This window comes from Schistocerca nitens, chromosome 9 (genome assembly GCF_023898315.1).
Source record: "Schistocerca nitens isolate TAMUIC-IGC-003100 chromosome 9, iqSchNite1.1, whole genome shotgun sequence".
NCBI classification, from domain to species: Eukaryota; Metazoa; Arthropoda; class Insecta; order Orthoptera; family Acrididae; genus Schistocerca; species Schistocerca nitens.
Window position 1 is genome coordinate 148,353,374 of NC_064622.1, and position 25,896 is coordinate 148,379,269.

At 39.5% G+C, this 25,896-nt stretch overlaps 2 protein-coding genes across 7 annotated transcripts in view; one reads left to right on the plus strand and one right to left on the minus strand.

Moving 5' to 3' along the window:
• Positions 1-7,014, minus strand: part of LOC126203706 (uncharacterized) — a 66,894-nt gene extending 59,880 nt beyond the window's left edge. The window contains exon 1 of the mRNA XM_049938076.1: positions 6,889-7,014. Within this exon, the coding sequence (XP_049794033.1) occupies positions 6,889-6,895 (7 nt within the window). The 5' untranslated portion in view covers positions 6,896-7,014. The remainder of the gene's footprint in view (positions 1-6,888) is intronic.
• LOC126203708 (cell cycle checkpoint protein RAD1-like) overlaps positions 1-25,896 on the plus strand; it is a 58,874-nt gene that overhangs the window by 2,245 nt on the left and 30,733 nt on the right. For 4 of the 6 annotated variants that reach the window (XM_049938081.1, XM_049938083.1, XM_049938079.1 and 1 more), the window contains exons 3-6: positions 6,980-7,207; positions 7,443-7,541; positions 7,621-7,757; positions 17,081-17,315. In XM_049938081.1, coding sequence (XP_049794038.1) covers positions 7,097-7,207; positions 7,443-7,541; positions 7,621-7,757; positions 17,081-17,315 — 582 coding nt within the window. In that variant the 5' untranslated portion in view covers positions 6,980-7,096. Of the gene's footprint in view, positions 1-6,922; positions 7,208-7,442; positions 7,542-7,620; positions 7,758-17,080; positions 17,316-25,896 lie in introns of those variants that run through there. The other 2 variants (XM_049938082.1, XM_049938084.1) reach the window with 2 other exon arrangements.

Here is a 25,896-nt window from a genome sequence, read left to right on the forward strand (position 1 = left end):
ACTGGAACACCTCACAATTGTGTTCTGAAAAAATGGTTACTTAAAATGGCAGATGAGGCACACTCTCCACCTTACCTCTACACAGAAAACTTTGGAAACTGAAGTACTCACAGGGTAAGAGGTAGCCTCTGCCTTCATACCACATATTCTTGCACTATCAGGAAAAATTGGACGCATGCTGAATAAGTCTTTTGCCACCCAATAAAGATTACCTTGGTTTGCAGAAGGCTGGGGTATATCAGATTCCATGCCAATGTGTCCAGTAGGACAAACAATGTGCACCATCGACGACTAATGCTGAGAACATTAGTGGCACGCCTGACTAATGTATCCCAACAAGTCAGCAGTTGCATAGCAGTGTTTGTCTAAAACTTAGGCGATGGTATACAAACATACCAGGGTTTTTGCATAGACTTCATAATACTGGCACAGCATCATTATAGAGGCCACTGAAATTCACATCAGGGACAATCTCATTATCCTGGACTCTGGCTGTAATCTGAGCAAGGCTTAGGAACCAGCACTGGGTTTAAGTAAGAAGATACTCAGCAAACACAATGATCTGGCAGCTAGGACAGATGGAGTAACTACACCTATGCTACCAGAGATGCCTATGCCATTGTCTCTATTGCTGCCAATGCACTCCCTTGGGCACAGACTGTGTAGGATGCAGGTCAACTGGTATTGGGTGGAGCAGAAATACATTAGCTGTGTGCTCCAAGGAGCTCAGTTTTTCAGCACACCTAATGATGATAGCATGTCTGACCACCAAAATATTGTGTCTGTTGGACACTGAATTTGGCAGTACATCTAACACTGTTTGGTCAACAAATACGTCAGGAAAAACTGAAGAATTGCTGTTCATTGTCATTTCAAGTATAATCTCTATCTGCAGCTTTAATCCTCACTGAGAATTTAGTGGTAATTATACTAGTATAATTTTGATTTTGTTAGAATTACTCTTATCAGCAACAGAGTTTGAGTGAGCTTGGTAAAAAAAGAGGGCATTGTGGTAAAACTTACATAAGTCATGCACTAGAGTATTAATCACATAACAAGTAATGATGTAGGTATTAGTGTTAATGATGTTGAGAAGCAGCTAAAATTGGTGAAATTTAATAAGACGTCAGGCGTAGACGGAATGCCCATCAGATTCTACACAGAGTTTGCACCCCAATTAACTCCAATTTTAACCATAATATAGTATAGAAAAAAAAGTGTTTAAAGTGTTTAGAGGATACACAAAGGGTATCAATGAGGGATGCGTTCAACGATTTTGAAAGTAAGACGTTGTCAAGTGACTTGAGTAAAAACCTTAAGAGATTTTGGTTGTATGTAAAATCAGTAAGTGGGTCAAAATCATCTATTCATTCTCTCAGTGACCACACCGGTACCAAAATGGAAGATAATAGATTTGGTCTTCCGAAGTCGTTTCACTGCAGAGGATCAAAACACTGTCCCTCCTTTCAATCGTCATACGAACTTCGAAACTGCAGATACTGAGATAACCGAACGCACTATTGAAAAGCAGCTATAATCGCTTAGTAATGAAAAGGTGTCAGGACCAGATGAGATACCTATAAGATTCTATAAAGATTATGCAAAAGAACTTGCTCCCCTTCTAGCAGTAATTTATCGTAGATCGCTTGAACAACGAAAGGTACTTCACGACTGGAAAAAAGCGCAGGTCATTCCCGTTTTTAAGAAATATCCACACAATTATAGATCTATATCGTTGCCATCAATCGGTTGTAGAATTATGGAACATGTTTTATGCTCAAGAATTATGACGATTTTGGAAAATAAACATCTCCTCTATAAGAATTAACATGGATTCTACAAACAGAGATCCTGCGAAACTCAGCTTGCTGTGTTCCTCCGTGAGATCCACAGTGCAGTGGACAACGGTGCTCAGGTTTGATGCCATGTTCCTTGATTTAGTAAGGCATTTGACACCATCCTGCATTGTCGTTTAATGAAAAAAAGACAAGCTTACGGAGTATTGGAGCAAACTTGCGATTCGATTCATGACTTTCTTGCAGACAGAATTCAACATTTTGCTCTTAAGAGAACAAAATTGACTGATGTAAAGGTAATATCCGGACTACCACAGGAAAGTGTGATAGGACTGTTGCTGTTAACAATATATATAAATGACCCAGTAGGAAGCGTCGGGTGCTCATTAAGGCTATTTGCAGATGATGCAGTTGTCTATACTAAAGAAGCAATGCCAGAAGACTGTAAGAATTTGCAGAATGACCTGCAGAGAATTGATGAATGGTGCAGGTTCTGGCAGTTGACCCTGAACATAAATAAATTTAACATATTGCGCATACATAGGGAAAGAAATCCTCTACTGTACAGCTACACTGTTCACGACAAACAGCTGGAGACAGAGTCTGCCGTAAAATATCTAGGCGTAACTATCCAGTGTGATCTTAAGTGGAATGACTACATAAAACAGATAGTGGGAAAAGCAGACACCAGACTCAGATTCATCGGAAGAATCTTAAGGAAACGTAACTCATTCATGAAAGAAGTAGCTTATAAAGCCCTTGTTCACCCGATTCTTGAGTATTGTTCATCTGTCTGGGATCACTATCAAGTAGGACAGATAGAGGACACAGAGAAGACCCAAAGAAGAGTGGCGTATTTTGTCACGGGGTCATTTAGCTAGCAAGAGAGCGTTTCTGATATGCTATACAAACTCCACTGGCAGCCGTTAACAAGAGAGGCACTGTGTATCATGGAGAGTTTAACTACTGAAATTTTGGGACAGCACTTTTCAGGAGGAGTCAGGCAACATATAGCTTCCCCCCACATACATCTCGCAAATTAGAGCCACTCCGCCATACAACATTAGGTGGCTTACAGAGTACGATGTAGATATAGGTACGATCCACAAACCTGCCACTCTATTTCACTGATGAGCAGCTGTTGTTGTAGAATCATAGGAAATATTCTGAGCTAAAATATAATGAGGAACTGTGAACAGAACGATCTCCTCCATGCTGACCGGCATGGAATCCAAAAACCTTGGTCCTGTGAAAACCAAATTCTCGTATGATATCCTGATAGCCAAAAATCAAGGCAATAAGGTGGATGCAGTGATTCTTGATTTCTGAAAAGTATTTGACTTGGCATGACACCAATGATCATTACCAAAAGTTTGATTAATATGGGTTTCAAACAAAATTCATACCCTGATTAAGAATTTCTTGGCAGGTAGGATGCAAAAGATTATCATGGGTGGAGAGTCATCAACGTTTGCCACAAGAAAGTGTTCTGGATCATTGTTCATAGTGTGTATCAATGACCTGGTAGATTATGTCAATAGCAACACAGGACTTTTTGCAGATAATGCATTTATCTATAGTGAATTTCTATCTTAAAAGTTGCACAAATAACCATTCAGATATTGATAAGATTACAACTTTGTGCAAGGATTTTAAACGTTCAGAAATGTAATATTGTCCACTTCACAAAATGCAGGAAAATTGTATTCTGTTACTGCGGTATCAGTGAGTCACATTGGAGTTTATCAACTCATACAAATACCAGGAGGCAAAAATTTGTGGGGATATGAATTGGGATGATCACTTAGGGCCAGTCATAGGTAAGATACGTGTCAGACATTATTTCATCGATAGGACATTGGCAAAATAATGCAGTATATTAGAAAACTCAAGCATGTCTAGAAAGAAGATTGTCTGCAAAACTCTCGTGCAACCCATCCTAGAATATTGCTCAAGCCAATTAGGAACTGAATGTTGTCAATTCAAGTGTTGGATGCCGCTCGTCTGCTTAGAGCTGTGACTCACGTGTGATTCACTTGTTTACAATCTAAAACTTGCACGTGCCCTGAGATTTAATGTTATCTACGGATATCTCAGTAACTGGGAAAGCTTTGATTGCAATTTATGTGAAATGTGAACAATATGTACGATTTACATTTATTTTGGTTTGAAAGTGAACCAATTTTGTTCTTGGAGATGAAATTTTTGTTCATTGTGGTAATTTCTTTTAGTGATTGAATGTTGTGTTCTCTCTTATAGTTATCTGACAAACACATGTTGACTCTATGGTATATTCCCTTGTTTCTTGTATTGTGTATAATCTGTTTGATTAGTGATCATGCTTTGTTATTTTCTCCAACACGATTCCAAAATAAATCTCAATAGTCAAATATTGTGGGGTGAGCTAGGTGATGTTGAATCAACAAATAAATTTTTCCAAATGTTAAGTATTATTGGTGAATGCTGTGATTGTCACATATGTGGCAATAATATGAGATTGTCAGATGTACTGTGTCAATGTTCTTCCTTCAGCTACATGTGGCAGGTTACATGTGGCAGGTCACCACAATAATTTGTGGTGGTTCATCAGGTGCAGAACATTGTTTGGAAGGTTGCAGCTAAGTCTTTATTTTGTTTTAATGTCAATGTACCATGTGTGAGTGAAATATGCCTTGCATGAAACTGATGTGTTGAGAATTTATTAAGTATAGGGGATCATTAAGGGGGCAGGAGTGATATTAGAAGTAGGCCTAGATGAGTACTGCTTTGATAAGAGGAAGAGCAGTAGGGGGCATAAAGTCGTTGGGTTTTTTGGGGCAGATACTTGTGGCGGGGATGGTGATGATTTATTTTTATTTTTATTTTTTTTTTTTGGGAGGGGGAGGGGGGGGGGTGCGGGTTGTTGGAAATTGTAATATGCATGTGTTGATTTCTTTAATAGAGGAAAATGTAACAGCAGGAGGGGGGGGGACTGTCATGTCACAAGGGTTTAATATCATGTCAGATGGATTTACTATCACATCAGACAGGTTCCCTTCATATGAGGGATTCGGCAGTAGGGTATATGAACACCTTGTTTTTAACCATAATACTGCATTTAAGGACTATGATACTGGGCCCTGTGGTAATACTGTTGAAGGATATTGGGTGGCGTTCAAATCTATTGTTGATTGGAATAAAAGACAGTTTTCTGTTTTATGGGCTCATCTTCATAAGTCCTGTTGGTGGAGAAGTTTTATTATTATTATTTATTATTATTATTATTATTGGTGAGGTGTGGTGGGATTGTTTATTCCTTCTTTATTGTGATGAGAGGGAGGTTTGGGAAGAGGTTCTCTCAGATATGGTAGTGTTTTATGTAAACTGAGGCATGTGTTCATATTGTTTCTGTGATTTTAAGTTATTTGGTGAATTGTTTTGTCCACTATTTGTTCTTTATTATTCTGCATTACATATTTATGATTCTCAACCTCTCATTCATGGGGAATTTTGTGCATGGTTAGTTTGGTTCTTGGTTTTGTTGGAGGTTCTTTTAGCTGTGTAAGATTTGGCCTCTGCTTAACAGTACCAGTGGGTTTTAAGCTGTGCTGATGCTGTAGATATGTCCTTTCGCTAATGTCCGTGATTTTTCGCTATGTATTTCTGTCTTGCTTTGAGCTATGTCGGTCAACCCGTGTCATCAGTATCACCTTTCATCAGTTTTAGGGTTTTGGTATTGGTATCTGTCATTCAAAGTGTGCTATACAGGTTAACTCGTACAGCTGCTACAGCCCTTCGTACGTTTTCATGATTTTTTTTGCTGCGTGTATCCTTCTTGCCTTTTGGTTTTTTGTAGAGCTACCAGTTTTACGATTTTTGTTCTGGTATCGGTCTTTCAAGCTGAGCTGTATGGGTCAAGAGATGTTTCAGATACTAGCTACATTTATGCCCTCCAAATCTTTTAGTCGAAGTGATGCAGCTTGTAAACTGAACAGATTTTATTGAATTTTATTCAAAGTGATTTTATTCTAGTTATAGCTAGTTTTCACTTATTTAGTGTTTTTCCCTCCTTTTTGTAACTAATTTTGTATTATTTTCATTCTGCAGTTGGTATTTTAGATTTTAGTTTCTCCCCGTGCAAAACACTCGATTTCTAGCAGTTGTCCTGTAAGCTTCAATATTTTATAAGATTCTATATTTGTGGTTTGTATTTTCTCACCATGGCAACCTCTAATGTCCTTGGTTGCCAAGTTGAAATCATATTTGTAGCATCTCAGGGCTTGATATGACATCACAGGTCAAAGTCATCAGGTGGTATCAAACACTCTTGTTTATCCCAGGTATTTGTACTCAGGAGCTTCCTGACAAATTAAGACCTGACTGAAACATTCATCTACCACTCTCTCTCATACTTCTCCAAGATCCACCGAGGTTGCCATGCACGCCTGAATGTGCTAATATCAGTCAGAGAGCATATGGTGGTGAATTGGCAAGCCACAGCTTGCTCATTTGTTCAAGAGTAAAATGTTGATACTACAGTAAGTGCACGGTGAAATTAACATTCGTAGAAAGTAATGACAGAGTAATTAGCTCATGCCTAGAGAACTTACTATTAGTGCTAGTAACCTACCAACTGAGCAACCACGGGCTGGTGTATTTTGGTATGAGCTATCTGTTACTATTAAATTGAAAACATAAACCAGTGAGACTATAGTGTACTGATCCATTTGTCACTTATGGTGGTTTTCTTATTGTAATTTGTTTAGTACATTGTACGTCATATATTCATGAGCTGGATTACACCTGGCTGCCAAACGCAGCCTTGTAAATATAGCTTCGTCCAGTTGAAATACTAACTGGATGCAAAAGAACAAAAAGAGGAAATAAAGCAAAAATGGTAAACAACTTTCATCTTCTGAAACTTTTCTTTTAGTATAACTGAACTGACTTCATCGGCATTCATATATCCTTCACCAACTACTTTGCACATAAGAATACCTGACGACCGTCCTCCAGCATTTGCACATATTTGTAGGCTTTCTATTTCATCTCGTTGTCATTTTCACTCACGTACTACAAATATATGAGATTTAGCAGTTACTTTTCAACTTACATCTCATTGCCTCCACGCCAGATTAGACAATCCACTACACACTATACAGTAAATAGCTAAATATGTAAATATTTGTCCCGCTTTTCAACAGATCTTGACAGCTGACTGACACTCATGCGCCTCTAGTGGCGGGGAATGGAAGTATCAACAAGTGAGTAGAATTGTGGCGGGATGGTGTATAAATGAAAACAGAGTGGAAAGAATAAAAATGGCTTTGCAGAGTCAGCAGGGTGAAATTGACGAAGATTTTGTTTTCACGGCCCGTCTAGACAGCGTGAAGAATCTCGTAATGCTACTGAGAGCCATCCATTTCAAAGATGTAAGTGAATTTAATAGTTTGGTAGGACACATACGAACGAAAACATTGTTGTCGTCGTATTCCTGAGAAAAATCACTAGAATTCGACTTCCCATTGGTGAATTTGAAAACCAGTTTACGGAAAATGATGTAGCTGCGTAAAATTTTGTAAGACAATTCGGAACAGGAAATGCCATTACTTTCCTTGGACTGATATTTGATATGTTACGTGAATTAAGATTTTAATTTGTTTGCAGCATGCAATAATATTTATGACTGACAGAGGACTCAAAGTTAGTGTCGAGGATAGCAAGTGTGTACAGTTGAGCGCATTTATACAGGCAGAAGTATTCGAGGTATGTATCTGTTTGTATGAAATGTTTCGTGGTTTACATCTTTCCTAAGCTCACTATAAGACCTAATCATTAACTCCAGGAATATACGTTGACGGAAGAACAAGTCGTATTGAAAATCAATCTAGCAATCCTAATTGAATGCCTTAATATATTTGGAAGTCATAATACAGCTTTGAAGATGTCGTATAGGAAATACGGATTCCCTCTGACCCTTCTGTAAGTACTGTTTACAATATGGGATTACATTACATTAGTCATATCGAGAGGCCCCTATGGATAGAAAGCATTGGTTGTATAACTTGTATCTCATAAATAACGTTCTCTAGACTATTAAAGAAGCTATAAATGTACATTTAATTTAATTGCAGTACATTGAAATGTTCAAACATCATGAAAAACTATTACCTGTGTATAAAAGTGAGACTTCTAATAGTAAAATAACCTAAAACATTTAATTTAAGAGTTTCAATGGAGATACTTTTTAAAGAAGCAGAAAGAGGCGCCCAAGAGTAAGTTCTCTAATTCAATCTTGAGCACCACTAGCCTACAGTATCTACATTACATGTATTAAATATGTGTTCTCATGTATCAGAGTTCATTTGAGATAATGTTAATCCCCTGTATTTGTAAAAATTATTTAGGTCCGAGTGTTATATCACTCTGAGAAATATTTGCAATGGAAAAAGATATTAATGAATAAACACGATTATTGATGGGGATTCTGTGGAACGGTATAGAATTAACACCAGGTATAATTCTCATAGTACTCTTCCTTATTCTGAAAATACTGACACTGCAAATTGAGTTCCACCCAAAAATTATTCCATAACTGATAAATGAGTGGAAATATGCAGAATTGACATGTTTCTTCATTTCTAAATCACCTGTAGCATTTATCATTTGTACTGAAAAATCACTAAACTAAGGCACTTCATTGATTCTTGCTGGAGATTCCCATTAAAGTTTTGATCCCAGGATCTTAAAGCTTTCTGCTTCTTGTAGATCATGTTGGAGGAACCTATTTCTGTAGGTTTCGGAGTTCTTTAAGAAGTACTGTGGCTGCTCTTATCTGATTGGCATGGGCCTGATACATTTCGCTTTTTGCATTCCCGTAACATAAAAGCCATGAATGTATTGTGTCTACTACTTCATTATATTGTAACTGTAGCTAATATTTTAACTACAGTTGGGGAAAATAGTATAAAGGCATGGATATTTGAAGGAAAATTAACATTATCTATTGGAATAGTTGTGCACAGTGTACATGCAATGATATGAGATCCAGTATACTGACAATTCCAGTCAAATGGTATCTCATTCAATGTCAGTAGTACAGTGTACGACAAGACGTCAACAATCCATATGGTTGAGGACGGTATAAAGGCAGTCGGCTCTGTGCAGTGTTAGTGTGTATATATGTGCCTTTACTGCAGATGTGGAACAGACACCATTAATGACAGTGCGTGTGGTATACATAAACCACAATTATGATAGTGCCACATAGTGGTAAAAAAGCAAAAATCGGCCTGTACAAGGAAATGGGACACTCTAATCATCAAATCTCTAACAAGGGAACCTCCCCATCACACCCCCCTCAGATTTAGTTATAATTTGGCACAGTGGATAGGCCTTGAAAAACTGAACACAGATCAATCGAGAAAACAGGAAGAAGTTACGTGGAACTATGAAAAAATAAGCAAAATATACAAACTGAGTAGTCCATGGGCAACATAGGCAACATCAAGGATATTATGGGCACAGGAGCGCCGTGGTCCCGTGGTTAGCGTGAGCAGCTGCGGATCAAGAGGTCCTTGGTTCAAGTCTTCCCTCCAGTAAAAAGTTTAAATTTTTATTTTCAGACAATTATCAGAGTTCAGGCACTCACACATAATCAATTTCGCTCTCCAAAATTCCAGGACATGTTCAGATTTGCTTGGACATATGCAGGATTTGACGGTCTACACACGGAAAAATTTGAAAATGTTAAAAACATATGTTTTGACAGAGCACAGAGAAAACTATGCGACTGTGAAACTGTTGCATTCATTTGTTGCAGTTTATGTGACACACTCTTATGTTTTCATCACTTTTTTGGGAGTGATTATCACATCCACAAGAAAACCTAAATCGGGTAAGGTAGAAAAATCTTTTTACCCATTCGGCAAGTGTGCAAGTTAGGTGGGTCGACAACATATTCCTGTCATGTGACGCACATGCCGTCACCAGTGTCGTATAGAATATATCAGACGTGTTTTCCTGGATCAAATGTTTTCGGTTCCCACTGGCGAGGCATGTTCTTTCATCTACTAATCGCACGGTTTTGCGGTGCGGTCGCAAAACACAGACACTAAACTTATTACAGTGAACAGAAACGTCAATGAACGAACGGACAGATCTTAACTTTGCAAAAATAAAAAAAGTAAGCTTTTCGCTTGAGGGTAGACTTGAACCAAGGACCTCTCGCTTCGCAGCTACTCACGTTAATCACAGGACCACGGCGCTCCTGTGCCCATATCGTCCTTGATGTTGCCTATGTTGCCCATGGACTACTCAGTTTGTATATTTTGCTTATTTTTTCATAATTCCACACAACTTCTTTCTGTTTTCTCGGCTGATCTGTGTTCAGTTTTTCAAGGCCTATTCACTGTGCCAAATTATAACTAAATCTGAGGGGGGTGCGATGGGGAGGTTCCCTTGTAAGAAGTAGAACTGTTCAGCTACAGTGGCTGATAATTTCATTAGACTGGGCACACAATATGGACAAAACGGATAATATGGGTAAAACAGAAAATTTTCTACTCATTGAAATGTTTACTTTGGTGCAAAGCAAGGGCCACCAGTGTGGCCACAAGTTCTGGAAATTGGGGAATATCAGGGAATTTCAAGCGTGTTAGGGAAATATCGGAGAAATTGGGGGGGGGGGAAAAAAAGCACTTGAAAAATCTCGTTGGTCTCATTTCATCAACATGATGTGACATGTGAATAACTCATACACAAGTGGACTTCAACAATGGGCCAAAACTGCATGCCATTTCTGTGTCTCTAACAGATTGAGCCTGCTGATCTGAAGAATATCACTTCCCACTGATGTGTAAGCCCTGCCCATCAGATCTAGTCCCACCGATCTGCCTGCAGTCTAGGTCAATTTGTGTGTGGCATATTGCGGTGGATTTTTATGGTTAATCCAAGGACTCAGGACTGCGTTGCTCCTCGGCAGGCCAAAGGCCACGGGCGTTGGATTTCAGGAATTGCGACTGTCTCACCGCAAGTACAGTGCAACGTTTTATAGACAATTAATTTATTCTAGTACATTTTGGCACTTCGTAAATCATTTATATATTAGAAAGTATGGACAATAAGAAGAAGAAAATTGCGGTAGTCACTAGCGGTTTGTATGCTATGTATTCACATATTTCTCAAAGAAAAATCACACAATACCTGTAAAATAATAGACATAACACAGTGACTAATAACTGATAATAACGAACATTGTAGAACAAACATTTTATTGGTGGTCAGCCACAGTGTTGGTTTACACAATTCTCCCCTGCCTAATACATTTCTTTCTGGAGGCCTACTTTTTTCTGAGGTTATTTCCGAAATCAATGAAGGCATTTTAAATCTGTCTTGTGACTCCAAGGAAATGCATATTTTTGTCACAAATTAGTTTTTTTTTTATTGAAATAATATAACAACAGTGGTCTTAATGGAACACATACATCATTTGTCTTGCTTTCTCCTTCTAAAAACTGCTGATTACAAAAGATGTTAATGTTAGGACTTACGATTTATGCTCACTCTGGGGAGAAATCTACCCAGGGGCCCGGCCTTTGCTGTTCCCTTGCTGAATGTCTATCGTCGTGCTGTTCTTTTTCCATTCCCTTGGGGAACGTATCTGCGGTGTTTTTGGGAATGTTTTGCACTTAGCTGACATAAGAACAGTCTCATCACTGTTTTTCATTCCTTTTTCCTTTCTTCGTTCAACTTCTCCTGTCCTTCCTCCGCTTCGACGTTTGAGGCTTCTCTTTTTTCTTCTTCCTCCCTGTGCGCTTCTGAAGGCCAGCCCATGCGTCTGACCCGTAACAGGTGATTGGGTAACACAATTCCCAGCCCCGGGTCGACAGGTAGGGTTTGCATGCTTCTCCTGGTACAGGCTGTAATCTACCCTTCCCTCATATCATTCGTTGTTTGTCACTGACTTCATAATTAACTCTTTCAATAAGCTTCCAGAGGAATAAGATTTACAATAAATTTTTTATGTATCTTCCTTTCTCGTAGTTGGCTCCTGTTCTTCATGTCTAGGGGCTGATTTTTTTAAGCTGAAATTTTTGATATTATATGTTCTCATGGTTCCAATTGACGTACATAATGCTGAAGTATTGCCTGGGCAGTAATTTCAGTTTCTGTAATTTTTATTCGCTCACATTTTCCTATGTCACACTGTCTTTACAATTTCTACTTCAACAAAATCAAAAATTCCATTGTTATTGTCAAAAGTAAAAACACATCCTATCACATCTGATGCATGCCCACTACTAATCCATTCTGTGGTACTAACAATGTTCCAAAGAATTTACAGATTTTCTTGACAAATGTACTCTGCCTTCAGGAAACAGAATCACATCCTTGTGACTGCTTTGAGCTTTTGCATTTCATGCTGGTCTGTTTTGATCGTCCTCCCAAGTTTGGCATTCCATCTCTTGAGGGAGCCAAGCTGCTCATATGGGATGACGTTCATAGTCAACCCATCTTCAAGCTGTTGCAGTTCGTCTTTTCCTTTTCTCATTTGACCTTTTTCCTTTGTACCATTTTCATCCCTCTGTCATTCGATGTCACCAGGGTTGTCTTCCTCCAGCTTATTGGGCAGCTACCTCAACCATTTCTGCTGCTTGGTGACTTTAATGCACACCGTCCCATTTGTGGTTCTCCCAGAACCTGTCGGAGAGGTGCCCTCTTGGCTGACCTTCTTAATCAACTTAATCTTTTCTGCGTTAACAAAGGAGCACCCACATTCCTTTCAGACTCATCGCGCACCTATTCCCATTTGGACTTATCCTTCTGCACTGCTCATCTTGCTCATTATCGTGAGTGGACTGTTCTTTCTGTCATCTGCTTGAGTGACCATTTCCCGTATGCTATCCGTTTACTGACTCCTACCTCACCTTAGTGTACACTCAAATTGCAGCTTACTAAGGCCATCTGGAGGCTTTACTCCTCCCTGGTGGCCTTTGATGAACACGATTTCCCCAGTTGTGATGCCCAGGTAGAATATCTTACAAACATAATCCTTTTCACCGCAAAATGTTCCGTCCCTTCACTTCCTCTTTAACAGGCTGTTTCCCCGTCCCTTGATGGACTGAGGTGTGCCGTGACACAATTCGCGCATGGAGACGTGCTCTCCACATTTGTAACCATCATCCTATGACGGCAAACTGCTTTCATTATAAACAGATACGTGACCAGTGTCATCAGTCTTCAGGATGACAAAAAAACTAGCCGACGACTTTCTGGGACCAAGATCTATTCCCCAGTTTTCGGCCTGACAGTAGCAGACGATGCCATCGTCAACCCTATTGCTATCTCCAACACCTTTGGCCACCATTTTGCGGAAATTTTGAGCTCCTCCAACTAGCACCCTGTCTTCCTCCATTGGAAACGAGTGGAGGCAGCTCATGCAATACCCTTCTCATCTCAGAATCATGAGTGTTACAGTGCCACCTTTACTATGTGGTAGCTAGATCATGCAATCACTTCATCCAGATCCTCTGGCCCAGGGACACACACTGTTCACATTAAGATATTGCAGCATGTTTCTCTTGCAGGCAAGCACTTTCTGCTTAATACATACAACCTCATCTGGGCAGAGGGCAGTTTTCCCAAATGCTGGCATGAAGCCACTGTCATACCTATAGCTAAGCCTGGTAAGGACAAACACCTTCCTTCTGGCTACCACTCCATCTCTCTCACCAACTGTGTTTGCAAGCTGCTATGATTCATGCCCGGCCGGTATAGTGACTAGAGTCTCACAATTTACTAACCACTACACAGTGCGGATTTCAAGCACGCCATTCTCCAGTTGACCATCTTGTCCCTTTGTCCACCCATGACATGATTCGTTTGATGTGGAAATTCCAGACTGTGGCCATGTTTTTCAATTTGGAGAAAGCCTAAGACACTTGCTGTAGGACTGGTATCCTCCATACTCTCTACACGTGGGGCTTCCGTGGTCACCTGCTCCGTTTCCTTGAGGAATTTTTAAAAGACAGAAGAGTTTTCACGGTACGTTTGGGTACTGCTTTGTCGGACACCTTTATCCAGGAAAATGGTGTCCCTCAGGGTTCCGTCCTGAGTGTCATCCTCTTTGCTATCGCCATTAACCCTATAATGGCCTGTCTCCCACCGGGCATACCCGGCTCCCTTTTTGCTCACGATTTTGCCACCTATTGCAGTTCTCCATGGACCTGTCTCACTGAGCGGCATCTTCAGCAATGTTTTGATCACCTTTACTCGTGGTGCATTGACAATAGCTTTCGTTTTTACACTGACAAAACCGTCATTGAATTTTTGGTGGTGCAAATGGTTTCCCCCACCATGTTTTAAATCTTGGGCCTGTTGCCCTTCCGTTCTTTGAAACTATGAAATTCTTGGGGCTCCTGCTTGATGGGAAACACTCTTGCTCCTCCCACATGTCTACCTGGCAGCCTGCTGTACACGGTCCCTCAATGGTACTTCCCAGGGTGCAGATCAAACTGCTGTCCACTGTTTGTAACAGTCCCTTGCCTGTTCGAAACTGGACTATGGGGGCTTTGTTTATGCATCTACACAATGGTCCCTCTTACACCGTCTCAATACTATCCACTATCATGGCATCCGTTTGGCCACTGGCGCCTTTTACACTAGCTCTGTTGAGAGTCTGTATGCATAAGCTGCTGAACTATCACCGTCTCACCGCCGTGACTTTCTCCTCAGCAGGTATGCATACCGTATGTCTGCCCTGGCCACCCATCCTATGCCTGCTCCTTTGATGACATACTGGCAGTGCCAGTATGGGGTGTGCCCCTCTTTTCTGTTGCCTACTTGGGTTCACTTTTGGCTCTTTATCCAGCAGATTAACTTCAAGCTCCCTGCAACTTTCCTGGTGGATGTGAACTGTTCACCACCTTGGCTTTATGCGGCGGACCGCGTTCACCTTGGCCTTAATTCGCTTCCTAAGGACACTACACCAGTCTTGCTCTATCGCCTTCAGATTCACAACCTTCACGTGGAATTTCATGATAATACCTTTGTGTTCGTTCACTGATGGCTCTTGGACTGATCATGGTGTTGGGTGTGCCTTCATCATTGGTGCCTACGTTTGTTGGTATCGGCTTCTGGCACACTGCTCAGTATTTACAGCAGAGCTCTTCACAGTAAATCAGGCCACAGAGTACATCCGGTGAACACAGGCTTTCAATTGTGTCATCTGCTCAGACTGTCAGCACCCTTCAAAGCCTCTGTGCACTGTTCACTGTCCATCCCTTAGTGCAATGGGTCCAGAAAAGCTTGCACTTGCTGATTTTGTAGAGCCACTGTGATGTTTATTGCGGGTTCCTGGTCATGTCGGTCTGACAGGAAACGAGGCTGCTGACGCTGCTGCCAAGGCTGCAGTCTTCTTACTTCAGTCCACTAGTTCTTAATTCCCTGTGATGATCTCTGTGTTGCCGTCTGTCAGGAGTTGGTGTGACTGTGGCATCGCCACTGGTCCTCCCTTCATGGGAATAAGCTTCAGGTTAGTAATCCATTCCCAGCGGCTTGGATGACCTCCTCTCACCCCCCCCCCCCCTTCCCCCCCACCATTTTGACTAAGTTTTGTATTGGGCACTGCCTTTTTAGCCCTCGCTATTTGTTAAGTGGCGCTCTCCCCAACTTTTAACTCCTGCCATTTCCCGATGGAATGCCCATTTTTTGTCCGGTTATGTTCCTGTTTGTGTTTGCTGTCTGAGTTATCAGCCGTTTAGCGAATGACGTGCGGGCTGTCGACTGGGTTTTACTTTTTATCCGTCATAGCAATACAGCGAAGGCCATTTAATTTTTAGTTCTGGTCCTTCATTTCTCTATTGCATATTTTATAGACCTTTCTCCCTGTCGCTGTTTTTAGCTATCTTCTCTTCTGTTGTTCGGGGATTGACATTATGACCCTGGTTGTTTTTGTGTCCTACAGCAATACAGAACAAAGGGGGGGGGGGGGGGAATACAGAGGTCCTTTCATTTTTTTGTAAATTAATGTTTTTACTTACCCTTGAGATCTCAAAATTTGTCAGGGAAAAATGCTAAAACTTGTCTGGAAGTCTGGGAAATATCAGGTAATTTCACTTGGAGAAACTTGTGACAACCCCTGGCCGCAAATCGTTATCCTTCTCAGCTTGTTGCTAATGTGCAATTGCCAGTATCTGCCAGACATGTAAGATAGAGTTTGTCAGAATGTGATAAAGTGGTGTCAATGATGAGAAGAAGTTTAATTTAGATGATCTGGATGGATTTCGGAATTATTGACAGGACCTGAGAACAGAGCAGCAGCAGGTAAGAATGAGCTGGCATTTAGTTGAGGGATGATTTGGCAGCCTTCTGCATGAAAGATAAATCAAGCACTGCTTGGCTGAAAACTAGAATGAGTTCTAACATGTACAGTGAGATGCCAGAGACAGAACTGATTAGAATGTATGAAGACCTGGGGGACGATAGTCTAATATTTCAACAAGATAATGCATCTGCGCATGTTTGTGCTAGAACCAAAATGCGGTTTGAAGATAAAGCTATAGATGTCTTGTCCTGGCCTGCACATAGTCCGGATTTGAACCCTGTGGAGAACATTTGGGGAATAGTTGCAAATCGTGTTTATTGGGGAATGGAAGGCAATTTGAATCCATATGTAAGCTGAAAAGTGGGATATGCGAAGAGTGGGCAACAATTTCACTGCAAGAACAACAAATCGAACAAAATCAATGCCGAAGAGAATTTGTTTAGGTAATTAGGAAGAATGGAGGTTGGAAAAAGTACTAACAATGCAATAGCACGACAATGAGTGCCTTTATACCTATTTTCAGCCAGGAAATGCAAACGTCTTATTTTGTTACTTGTGTTATGAAAGACACTGTGTAATCCCATCATGATTATTAATATAAACTGTTCAGTTGATAGTCCTTTTTGAAATCCAAACTGTTTGCTTGTATGTATGTTTTCCTGTACTAGGTATTTGCAAGGTATGTTGTTCATAATTTCAAACGTTTTTGAAAATACTGAAGAAATGAAATGTGTAAGTAATTTTTTACTAACATTTTGGCTCCTTTTTTTGTGAAGCGACTTGACAACAGTGTGTTTAAAATAACCCTGTGAAAGTATGAGTATGAAAATATCCATCACAAAGTTCAGCTGTACAGCATTTAATTATTTTACTATTAATTTCATCATAATGTTTTGAACATTGCATTATAAGTTAAAGAAATCTGTGTGAATGTTAAAAATAAGCAAAAACAAGTTACTGTGGAAGCTTCCACTTCCAGATTAGAAGAGGATGGAGTTGTGACAGATTGTAGTATTCGTACCCAGGAACCAGAAGAAATGTTGGATTTTGATATCGAAAATGCACATGTACTAAACAAAGTGATAGCTAGAGCTGATAACATGAAAGATGTTCTAACTGAATTGGACTCAAGTAGTGAATTTGTTGAACTTTTATTGTCACCTGATCCTCCCTACTTCCGTCTTGCTACAGCTGGTAATGCAGGTGATACAAAGGTAATAACAAATGGAATTTCACTTCCATCACATTTTAAGATGCCATATGCCTCTTATTAATTTCTGAGTTGATCAAGCAGTGGATATTCCTGGTTGAAATAACGACGATATTACGAAAAGGATAGATTGCTTCTCACGATATAGAGGAGATGTTGAGTTGCAGGCAGGCACAATTAAAAGACTGTTATACATTAAGCTGTTCAACCAAAAGGCCTCCTTCTGAAAACACACACAACACACACACACACACACACACACACACACACACACAATATCAGTGTCTCTGGTCTCTGTGGCCAGTATGTGTGAGTTGTGCTTGTGTGAACATAGGGGCTACATTTGTCTTCTACTTCAGAAGAAGGGCTGTGGTTGAAAGCTTAATGCATAATAATCTTTTCTTTCCTTTGTATTGTAAGTATCGATCTATCCTTTTCATAATATTGTCTTTACTGATAAAGAAGATGTTTGCATATTAGGGCATGCACATATAGTTTATAATTAAGATAATATAGTAATGTAAATGAGTTTAGAGGTTTTTTGTTTCAACTTCTTAAAATTTACTTGCTTAAAAAACTCTGATGATGAATGTAAGTAGTGATCTAATGTGAATGCTCATAATAGTCAACTGAACTCTGAAGAAAGGGAACAGCTTATATTTCATATAGGGAAACTGTAATAATTTTCTTAGCACAATTTGTAATGGGTATCTTATAAGCAGATGTTCTTATTAACATGAACACAAATTTATGTCCTTACCTTGTACTACGTTCTTCGATATAAATTAGTTTTTATTTAACTCTTTAAGACTCATTCTTATGTATGTTTATGAAGTCACAGAATATAAATGCAGTAGAGTGTGGATTTATAGTCAGATGTGGCTTATTTTCTTTCATGTTGCATTTGTTTTCAGTTGTGTGTCTAGTATTTGAAACATTATGCAGACAAAAGCCCAAGCAATCTGGTCCTTGTAAGCATTAATTCTGCTGGAGTTAAGTCATACAGGTCTTGAAGGTTTCTGCTTGTAATGGTTTCTTAAGGACTGTGCCACTATAGCATCGTTCTGGTTTCCCCCCCCCCCCCCCCCCCCCCCACCAAGAAGCCGTTTTTGGATTTATGTTGCATATCTTTCTGATTTATTTTGTAATAAAAAAAAGCCTGAATTCAACTTGGGACTTTTTTGAAAGACCATAACCCAGAGTATGACTTCAAAGTTAACATGGACAAGCGTTTGTTAATTGTTCTTTAGATCACATTTACAGTGAATGTTATTAAGTTCAATTGAACACGTGAACAAAGGAAAACACACACACATTTCAAAGTCTTTGTGTGATAGATCACTTTCGTTAGAGTGGGAACATAGCGTAGGCTCTCTGTAGTGTTCATATGCAGTTTGTATTGCCTATCATCCAGTTGTGGTGTGTGTGTGTGTGTGTGTGTGTGTGTGTGTGTGTGTGTGTGGAGGGGGGGGGGAGGTTTAAAAATAACTAATTATTTTTATTCAGTACTACTTCTGTGATATACAAGCAGCTGTTTGTTAGTTAGTTTCATGTTACATGGATCATTTTGCACAATAAATCATAATGATGTGGAATGGGTCATTGTACATTCACATCGCAAATTGATTTCTAAGTATGGCTACATGCTGAACATTTATAAGGTGTTTTCTTTTCATACAGATGTGAATTAGTAATTCCTACCCATTACCTTTTACACATTACAATAATGGCAGTTCAGCTATGGAGTAGGAGTTGTCAAGAAGAAAATTTTTCAGTTTTGTTGTCAAATTTTACTTTGCTGTCTATCAGACATTCTATATCACCGGGTAAGTGATCAAAAATTTTAGTTGCAGTGTTGTGAACCCTTTTTTATGCTAAAGACAACCCAAATGTGAAGTAATGAATGTCATTTTCCTTGTGGTATTGCAATTATGTAGGTCATTGTTCCTTTTGAACTGCAGTGGATTATTTACAACAAACTTCATGAGGGAAAAATATACTGTGAAGCAATAGTCAAAATGTCAGCACCTTAAACAGATGCCTGCAAGATGAACATGGGTGAGCACCACATTTTTTTGTACGGCACATTTTTGAACAATGAAGACTCTTTCTTTTTTAAAGATGAATTCATTCCCTCAGAACATTATTCTATATGACATGTCTGAACAAAAATATGCAAAGTATGTCAACTTACTGATTTATCTATCCCCTGGATATGCAGTGATTCTAAGTGTAAATGTAGCTAAGCTAAGTTGTTTTAGGAGTAACAAAATTTGCTTCTTCCAGTTTCATTTCTTATCTATATAGGCACATAAGAATTTCAAAGTTTCCACCAGTTTATTATTTCATCACCACATGTACAATTTATCATTGGTGTAGTCCCTCTAGATGGGCCGGCCGAAGTGGCCGTGCGGTTAAAGGCGCTGCAGTCTGGAACCGCAAGACCGCTACGGTCGCAGGTTCGAATCCTGCCTCGGGCATGGATGTTTGTGATGTCCTTAGGTTAGTTAGGTTTAACTAGTTCTAAGTTCTAGGGGACTAATGACCTCAGCAGTTGAGTACCATAGTGCTCAGAGCCAACCCTCTAGATGTGAGAAATGACTATGTTGTGTCTTTTTAAAATTGAGGGAGAGACCATTTGCAGAAAACCAGTCAATGATACTTTTCAGAACTTTGTTTACCATTTCTTCTGTTTTTCTATTGATTACAATGTTAGTGTCTTCTGCAAAAATAACTAATTCTGCTTGTTGTGTATTAGGAGGAAGATCAAGATTGGGCCTTCGGGAACCCCATAGGTGATTTCTACCCAGCCAGAATAATGTCACCAAACTACATTGGTTGAATTGCTGGTACAAATTCCTGCATTCTTTTGGTTAGATATGGCATAATCGTTGGTTTGCTGTACCATCAGTCCTTGAAACTTCAATTTATTTAGGAGAATATTGTGATTCACACAGTCAATGTCTTGGATAGGTTACAGAAAATACCAACGAGCACTGTTTTGTTATTCGTTGTTTGTAAAATTTAGTGGGTGATAATGTAAATGCCATTCCTAGTACAGAAATTCTTCTGAAACCCAAACTGTGATTTGCTGAACATATTATTGTTGCTCAAATGAGGTACTATCCTAGAAAACATCACCTTCTCAAGATGTTGGAAAATGATGTCAGCAGTGAAACAGGTTGGCAGTTACTGACATATCTCCTATCACTTTTCTTAAAGAGGTGTTTGACTATAGTATATTTCAGTCTATCTGTAAAAATGCCTTGGGTTAGTGATGCATTACATATTTCAGATAAGACTTGGCTACAGAGAAACATTTTTGCTCTACACTGGAAGACACTTCTGCTATATCTCAGACATTTTGTTTGTGTGGGTAGATACTCAGCTAGTTCTGTAGCTGTGTATTTCATCAACGATCATCTTGTAGACATCTGTTTAAGGAGTTGGGCATTCTGACTGTGCCAAAGCTATATTCTGTAAAGAGTAATGCAGATCATTTTCTCCTCTGTGCTGTATTTGTGAACATCACTGTTACTCTCAAACTCAGATGGATAGTTGATAACAAATTTCATATGTGAATAAATGTACTGTGTGACTGTAGATAATACTCACAGCTGCTTAAAGAGATGCCTACAAGATGTACATGTGTGAACCACTCAGATAATTCTAATTACTATCTTTTGTGCAATGAAGCCTTTTTGCCTAATTGGTGAGTTACCCCAAAATGTGACCCCGTAAGACATCAGTGAATGTGAATGAAAGTATGCAAAATACTTTAACTTACTGGCTTCTATATCTCCAAAGTTGCCAATTATTCATATGTCAAAAGTAGCCAAACCCAACATTTTTGCACTACTGTATATCTTTTTTTCTAGTTTTTAAGCTTTGATCAGTATGTTCACTTAAGAACTTCGAGCTTTCCACTATACCTATTCTATCTTGTTTATATATTAAGTTAATAGGAGGTGGGATATTTTTGACAGCACAAAACTGGATGAGCTATACGAGGTGTGGCTAGAAAAAAACCGGACTAGTACTGGTGAAACAATAAAACGAATGCAATAAGGCTGAAAGTCGCGTGGCCTGTCACGTGACTCTCGCTCCGCCTACTGCTCGAGTTTCATCTGCCTCCTGCACTCAGTCTGCCCGTGGCGTCTGTTTTAAGTAGTTGAAGTTTTGTCTGTGCGTCGGAAAATGTTGAGTGTACAGAAAGAACAGCGTGTTAACATCAAATTTTGTTTCAAACTAGGAAAATCTGCAAGTGAAACGTTTGTAATGTTACAACAAGTGTACGGCGATGATTGTTTATCGCGAACACAAGTGTTTGAGTGGTTTAAACGATTTAAAGATGGCCGCGAAGACACCAGTGATGACACTCGCACTGGCAGACCATTGTCAGCAAGAACTGATGCAAACATTGAAAAAATCGGTAAACTTGTTCGACAAGATCGCCGTTTAACAATCAGAGCAATGTCTGAGTTAACATGAGTTTCCAGGATGTCAGAGCAAATCATTCTGCGGCGTTCCTTCTGGTCAATTGTGAGACACTTTGGAACCATTTTTGAACACACTTTGTTCATGTTGAAACTTTCATGAAGAATCTGCCTAACACCTTCCTTGTCAACTCCTGTTAACTCAGACACTGCTCTGATTGTTAAACGGTGATCTTGTCGAACAAGTTTACCGATTTTTTCAATGTTTGCATCAGTTCTTGCTGACAATGGTCTGCCAGTGCGAGTGTCATCACTGGTGTCTTCGCGGCCATCTTTAAATCGTTTAAACCACTCAAACACTTGTGTTCGCGATAAACAATCATCGCCGTACACTTGTTGTAACATTACAAACGTTTCACTTGCAGATTTTTCTAGTTTGAAACAACATTTGATGTTAACACGCTGTTCTTTCTGTACACTCAACATTTTCCGACGCACAGACAAAACTTCAACTTTACTTGAAAAAAAGAGACAGCATTGGTCGTATATTTTTTACTATTGCAAAATCGATTTTCTGTCACTGAGTGACCATCTTCAGTGCTATATTGTATAACTTAAATTAGGATGCACTGTTGTCACTAAGCTTACGGCGATCACATGTGATCGCCGTAAGCTTAGTGACAACAGTGCATCCTAATTTAAGTTATACAATATAGCACTGAAGATGGTCACTCAGTGACAGAAAATCGATTTTGCAATAGTAAAAAATATACGACCAATGCTGTCTCTTTTTTTCAAGTAAACCTGTTATCTGGTCGTGGTGCACAGGACAACATGGAGTCGCCAATCAATAAAACTTCAACTACTTAAAACAGACGCCACGGGCAGACTGAGTGCAGGAGGCAGATGAAACTCGAGCAGTAGGCGGAGCGAGAGTCACATGACAGGCCACGCGACTTTCAGCCTTATTGCATTCGTTTTATTGTTTCACCAGTACTAGTCCGGTTTTTTTCTAGCCACACCTCGTATTACTCCAAAGTTTAAAACTAGCCCATTTGTGCAAAATCAAGCAGTAAATTTCACAAAAACTTCATTGGCTGATTCTGTCTCCTGATTGAAATAAAATGGTAGAGCATTAACATACAACAAGAACAGTAGTGAGACAGTGATCATATCTTGTGGGTATGGAATTTCTCACCATCCAGATGAAGAGAGGCATCCTTCTTTATATTACTAAGAAAGCCTGTCAGTTTTCTGTTTCTTAAATAAGGAGTAAGCCAGGCATGTGCTCACCTACATACACTGAGGTGACAAAAGCCAAGGGATACCTCCTAATATTGTGTCGGACGTGCTTTTGCCTGGCATAGTGCAGCAACTCAACCTGGCATGGACTCAAGTCATTGTAAGTCCCCTGCAGAAATACTGAACCATGCTACCGCTATAACTGTCCATAATTGCAGTAGTGTTGCTGGTGCAGTATTTTGTGCAGGAACAGACATCTTGATTGTGTCCCATAATTGTTTGATGGAATTCCTGTCGAGCATCGAGTAGGCCAAACCATTCACTCAAATTGTCCAGAATGTTCTTCAAACCAATTGTGAACACTTGTGTCCCAGTGACATGGTGCATTACCATTCACAAAAATCCCATCGCAAATGGCTGCAAATGGTCTCCAAGTAGCTGAAGATAACCATTTCCAATCAATGTTTGGTTCATTTGAAACAGAGGACCCAGTATATTACATGCAAACGTAGCCCACACCATTATGGAAACCACAACTAGCTTGCACAGTGCCTTGTTAACAGCTTGGGTCCACGGCTTCGTGGGGTGTGTGCCACACTTGAACCCTACCATCAGGTCTTACCTACTGAAATCATTTGATCAGGCCATGGTTTTGCAGTCATCTAGGATCCAACCGATATTGTCGTGAGCCCAGGAGAGACGCTGCGGGCGATGTCATACTGTTAGCAAATACACTCATGTTGGTCGTGTGCTGCCACAGTCGATTAAGGCTAAATTTCACTGCACTGTCCTAACAAGTAGCTTAAAAGAAAATGAGATATATGGCTATGTTCATCATACGTCCCACTTTGATTTCTGCAGTTATTTCACACAGTGTTGGTCATCTGGTAGAACTGACAAGTCTATGCAGATACTTCTGCTCTGTCATTAAGTGAAGACTTTCAGCCTGTGCTTTGTCCTTAGTGAGAGATAATGATTAAAATTTGGTATTCTCAGCACACTCTTGATGTTGTGGATCTCGGAAAATGGTTTTCCCTAATGATTTCCGAAATGATATGTTTCTTACGTCTAGCTCAAACTACCATTCTGCATTCAAAGTCTGTTAATTCTCATTGTGTGGCCATAATCGCATTGGAAACCTTTCCATATGAATCACCTAAGTACAAATGATAGCTTTAGCTTTGCCAGTGCACTGCCTTTTTATACTGTGTGTATGCACTACTACTGCAGTCTGTATATGAGCATATTGCTATCAAATGACTTTCATGACACCACTGTGTTCCATAAAAGCTTATTGCCTGTAGTGGAATATTATGCTTGACACTATATCATGGTTTGGCTTTCAAACTACACAGCATGCCCTGTGTACTGGATGAGTGAATCTGTTCACATTTTAAAAGGAAGGCAGAGTAGGGAGCTGGTTCATTACCATACCCACTTTAAAAAGTGTGTGATAGTTAACCCAAAATTGGCTACGACGTAGTCAAACACCATCTTCCCTAAGCACATGGCCTTGCAGCCAGTGAAACCTACTTCTCACAACATTTCACTGACTCCATACTTACCATTTTGATCCTTGCTTTAATAACAGATTAGGTTCTCAAACATGGGAAGATACACAGATGAGGCTTTTGTATGACCATTCATTCATTTATTGTCCCATCAAGGACAGCTAATGCTCTAAATTAGGTAGATGTGTTTCTTCGTAGCACAAGATACCTTAATTCCAGAAGTTATCCATCCATTATCCTTGCTTCAGTTCAATTTTACCCTTATTTGTCTTAGGAGAAAACAACACTCATAGTGCTTGTCAGTATCTTTAAGAAGGTGTGTGATATATATATATATATATATATATATATATATATATATATATATATATATATATATATATATATATATATATGCTTGTGTCTGTATATGTGTGGATGGATATGTGTGTGTGTGTGCGAGTGTATACCCGTCCTTTTTTCCCCCTAAGGTAAGTCTTTCCGCTCCCGGGATTGGAATGACTCCTTACCCTCTCCCTTAAAACCCACATCCTTTCGTCTTTCCCTCTCCTTCCCTCTTTCCTGATGAGGCAACAGTTTGTTGCGAAAGCTTGAATTTTGTGTGTATGTTTGTGTTTGTTTGTGTGTCTGTCGACCTGCCAGGACTTTCATTTGGTAAGTCACATCATCTTTGTATATATATATATGCAATGGCTAAGTGAGGTGGTGCAGTGGTTAAGGTACTGGACTTAGCTACAGGAGTAGCCTACTTAAAATTGCCATCCAGTTTATAACTGCAAATGGCCGCAAAATTGTTCAAATCAAATATTAGGAGCACACTTTCAACAAAGACTGACTGTTTTGTAATAAAGTGAGTGCATACAGTGCACAAAGTATCTTTTATGTGTATGATGCAAACAGAAACTCGTGTATTAATGAATCCTGTTGTTTAATGGACCTCTTTAATTTTAAAATATGTCAGTCAGACTATTGAATACCATCGGGATTTGTGAGCTGTCACACTAGGTGGTTCATGCACCTGAATAGTAAATTACGCATGGAGTGGGAGACGGGCAAATTGAAAAAAGACTGCTTGGTATTACTAGTTATTGGTCTAAGCCTGTTGTCAAATGTAGATAAAACAAAACAACACACATACGTCCGCCCATGCATGTCTACAGTGGCCATGTGTGTCTCTGTGTGTGTTTGTGTGTGTGTTTTTTACATTTTGTCTGTGTCTGATATAAATATTAAACAAAACAAAATTCAATTATTTAGCTGTTCACAATTCTAGTAAACAAAACAAAATTCAATTATTTAGCTGTTCACAATTCTAGCGATTTAATTAATGCAAAGTAGTACAAAGACGTTGCTTATAAGATTGTGAGAGCTGATGTTCCAAAATTAATCAGGAAAC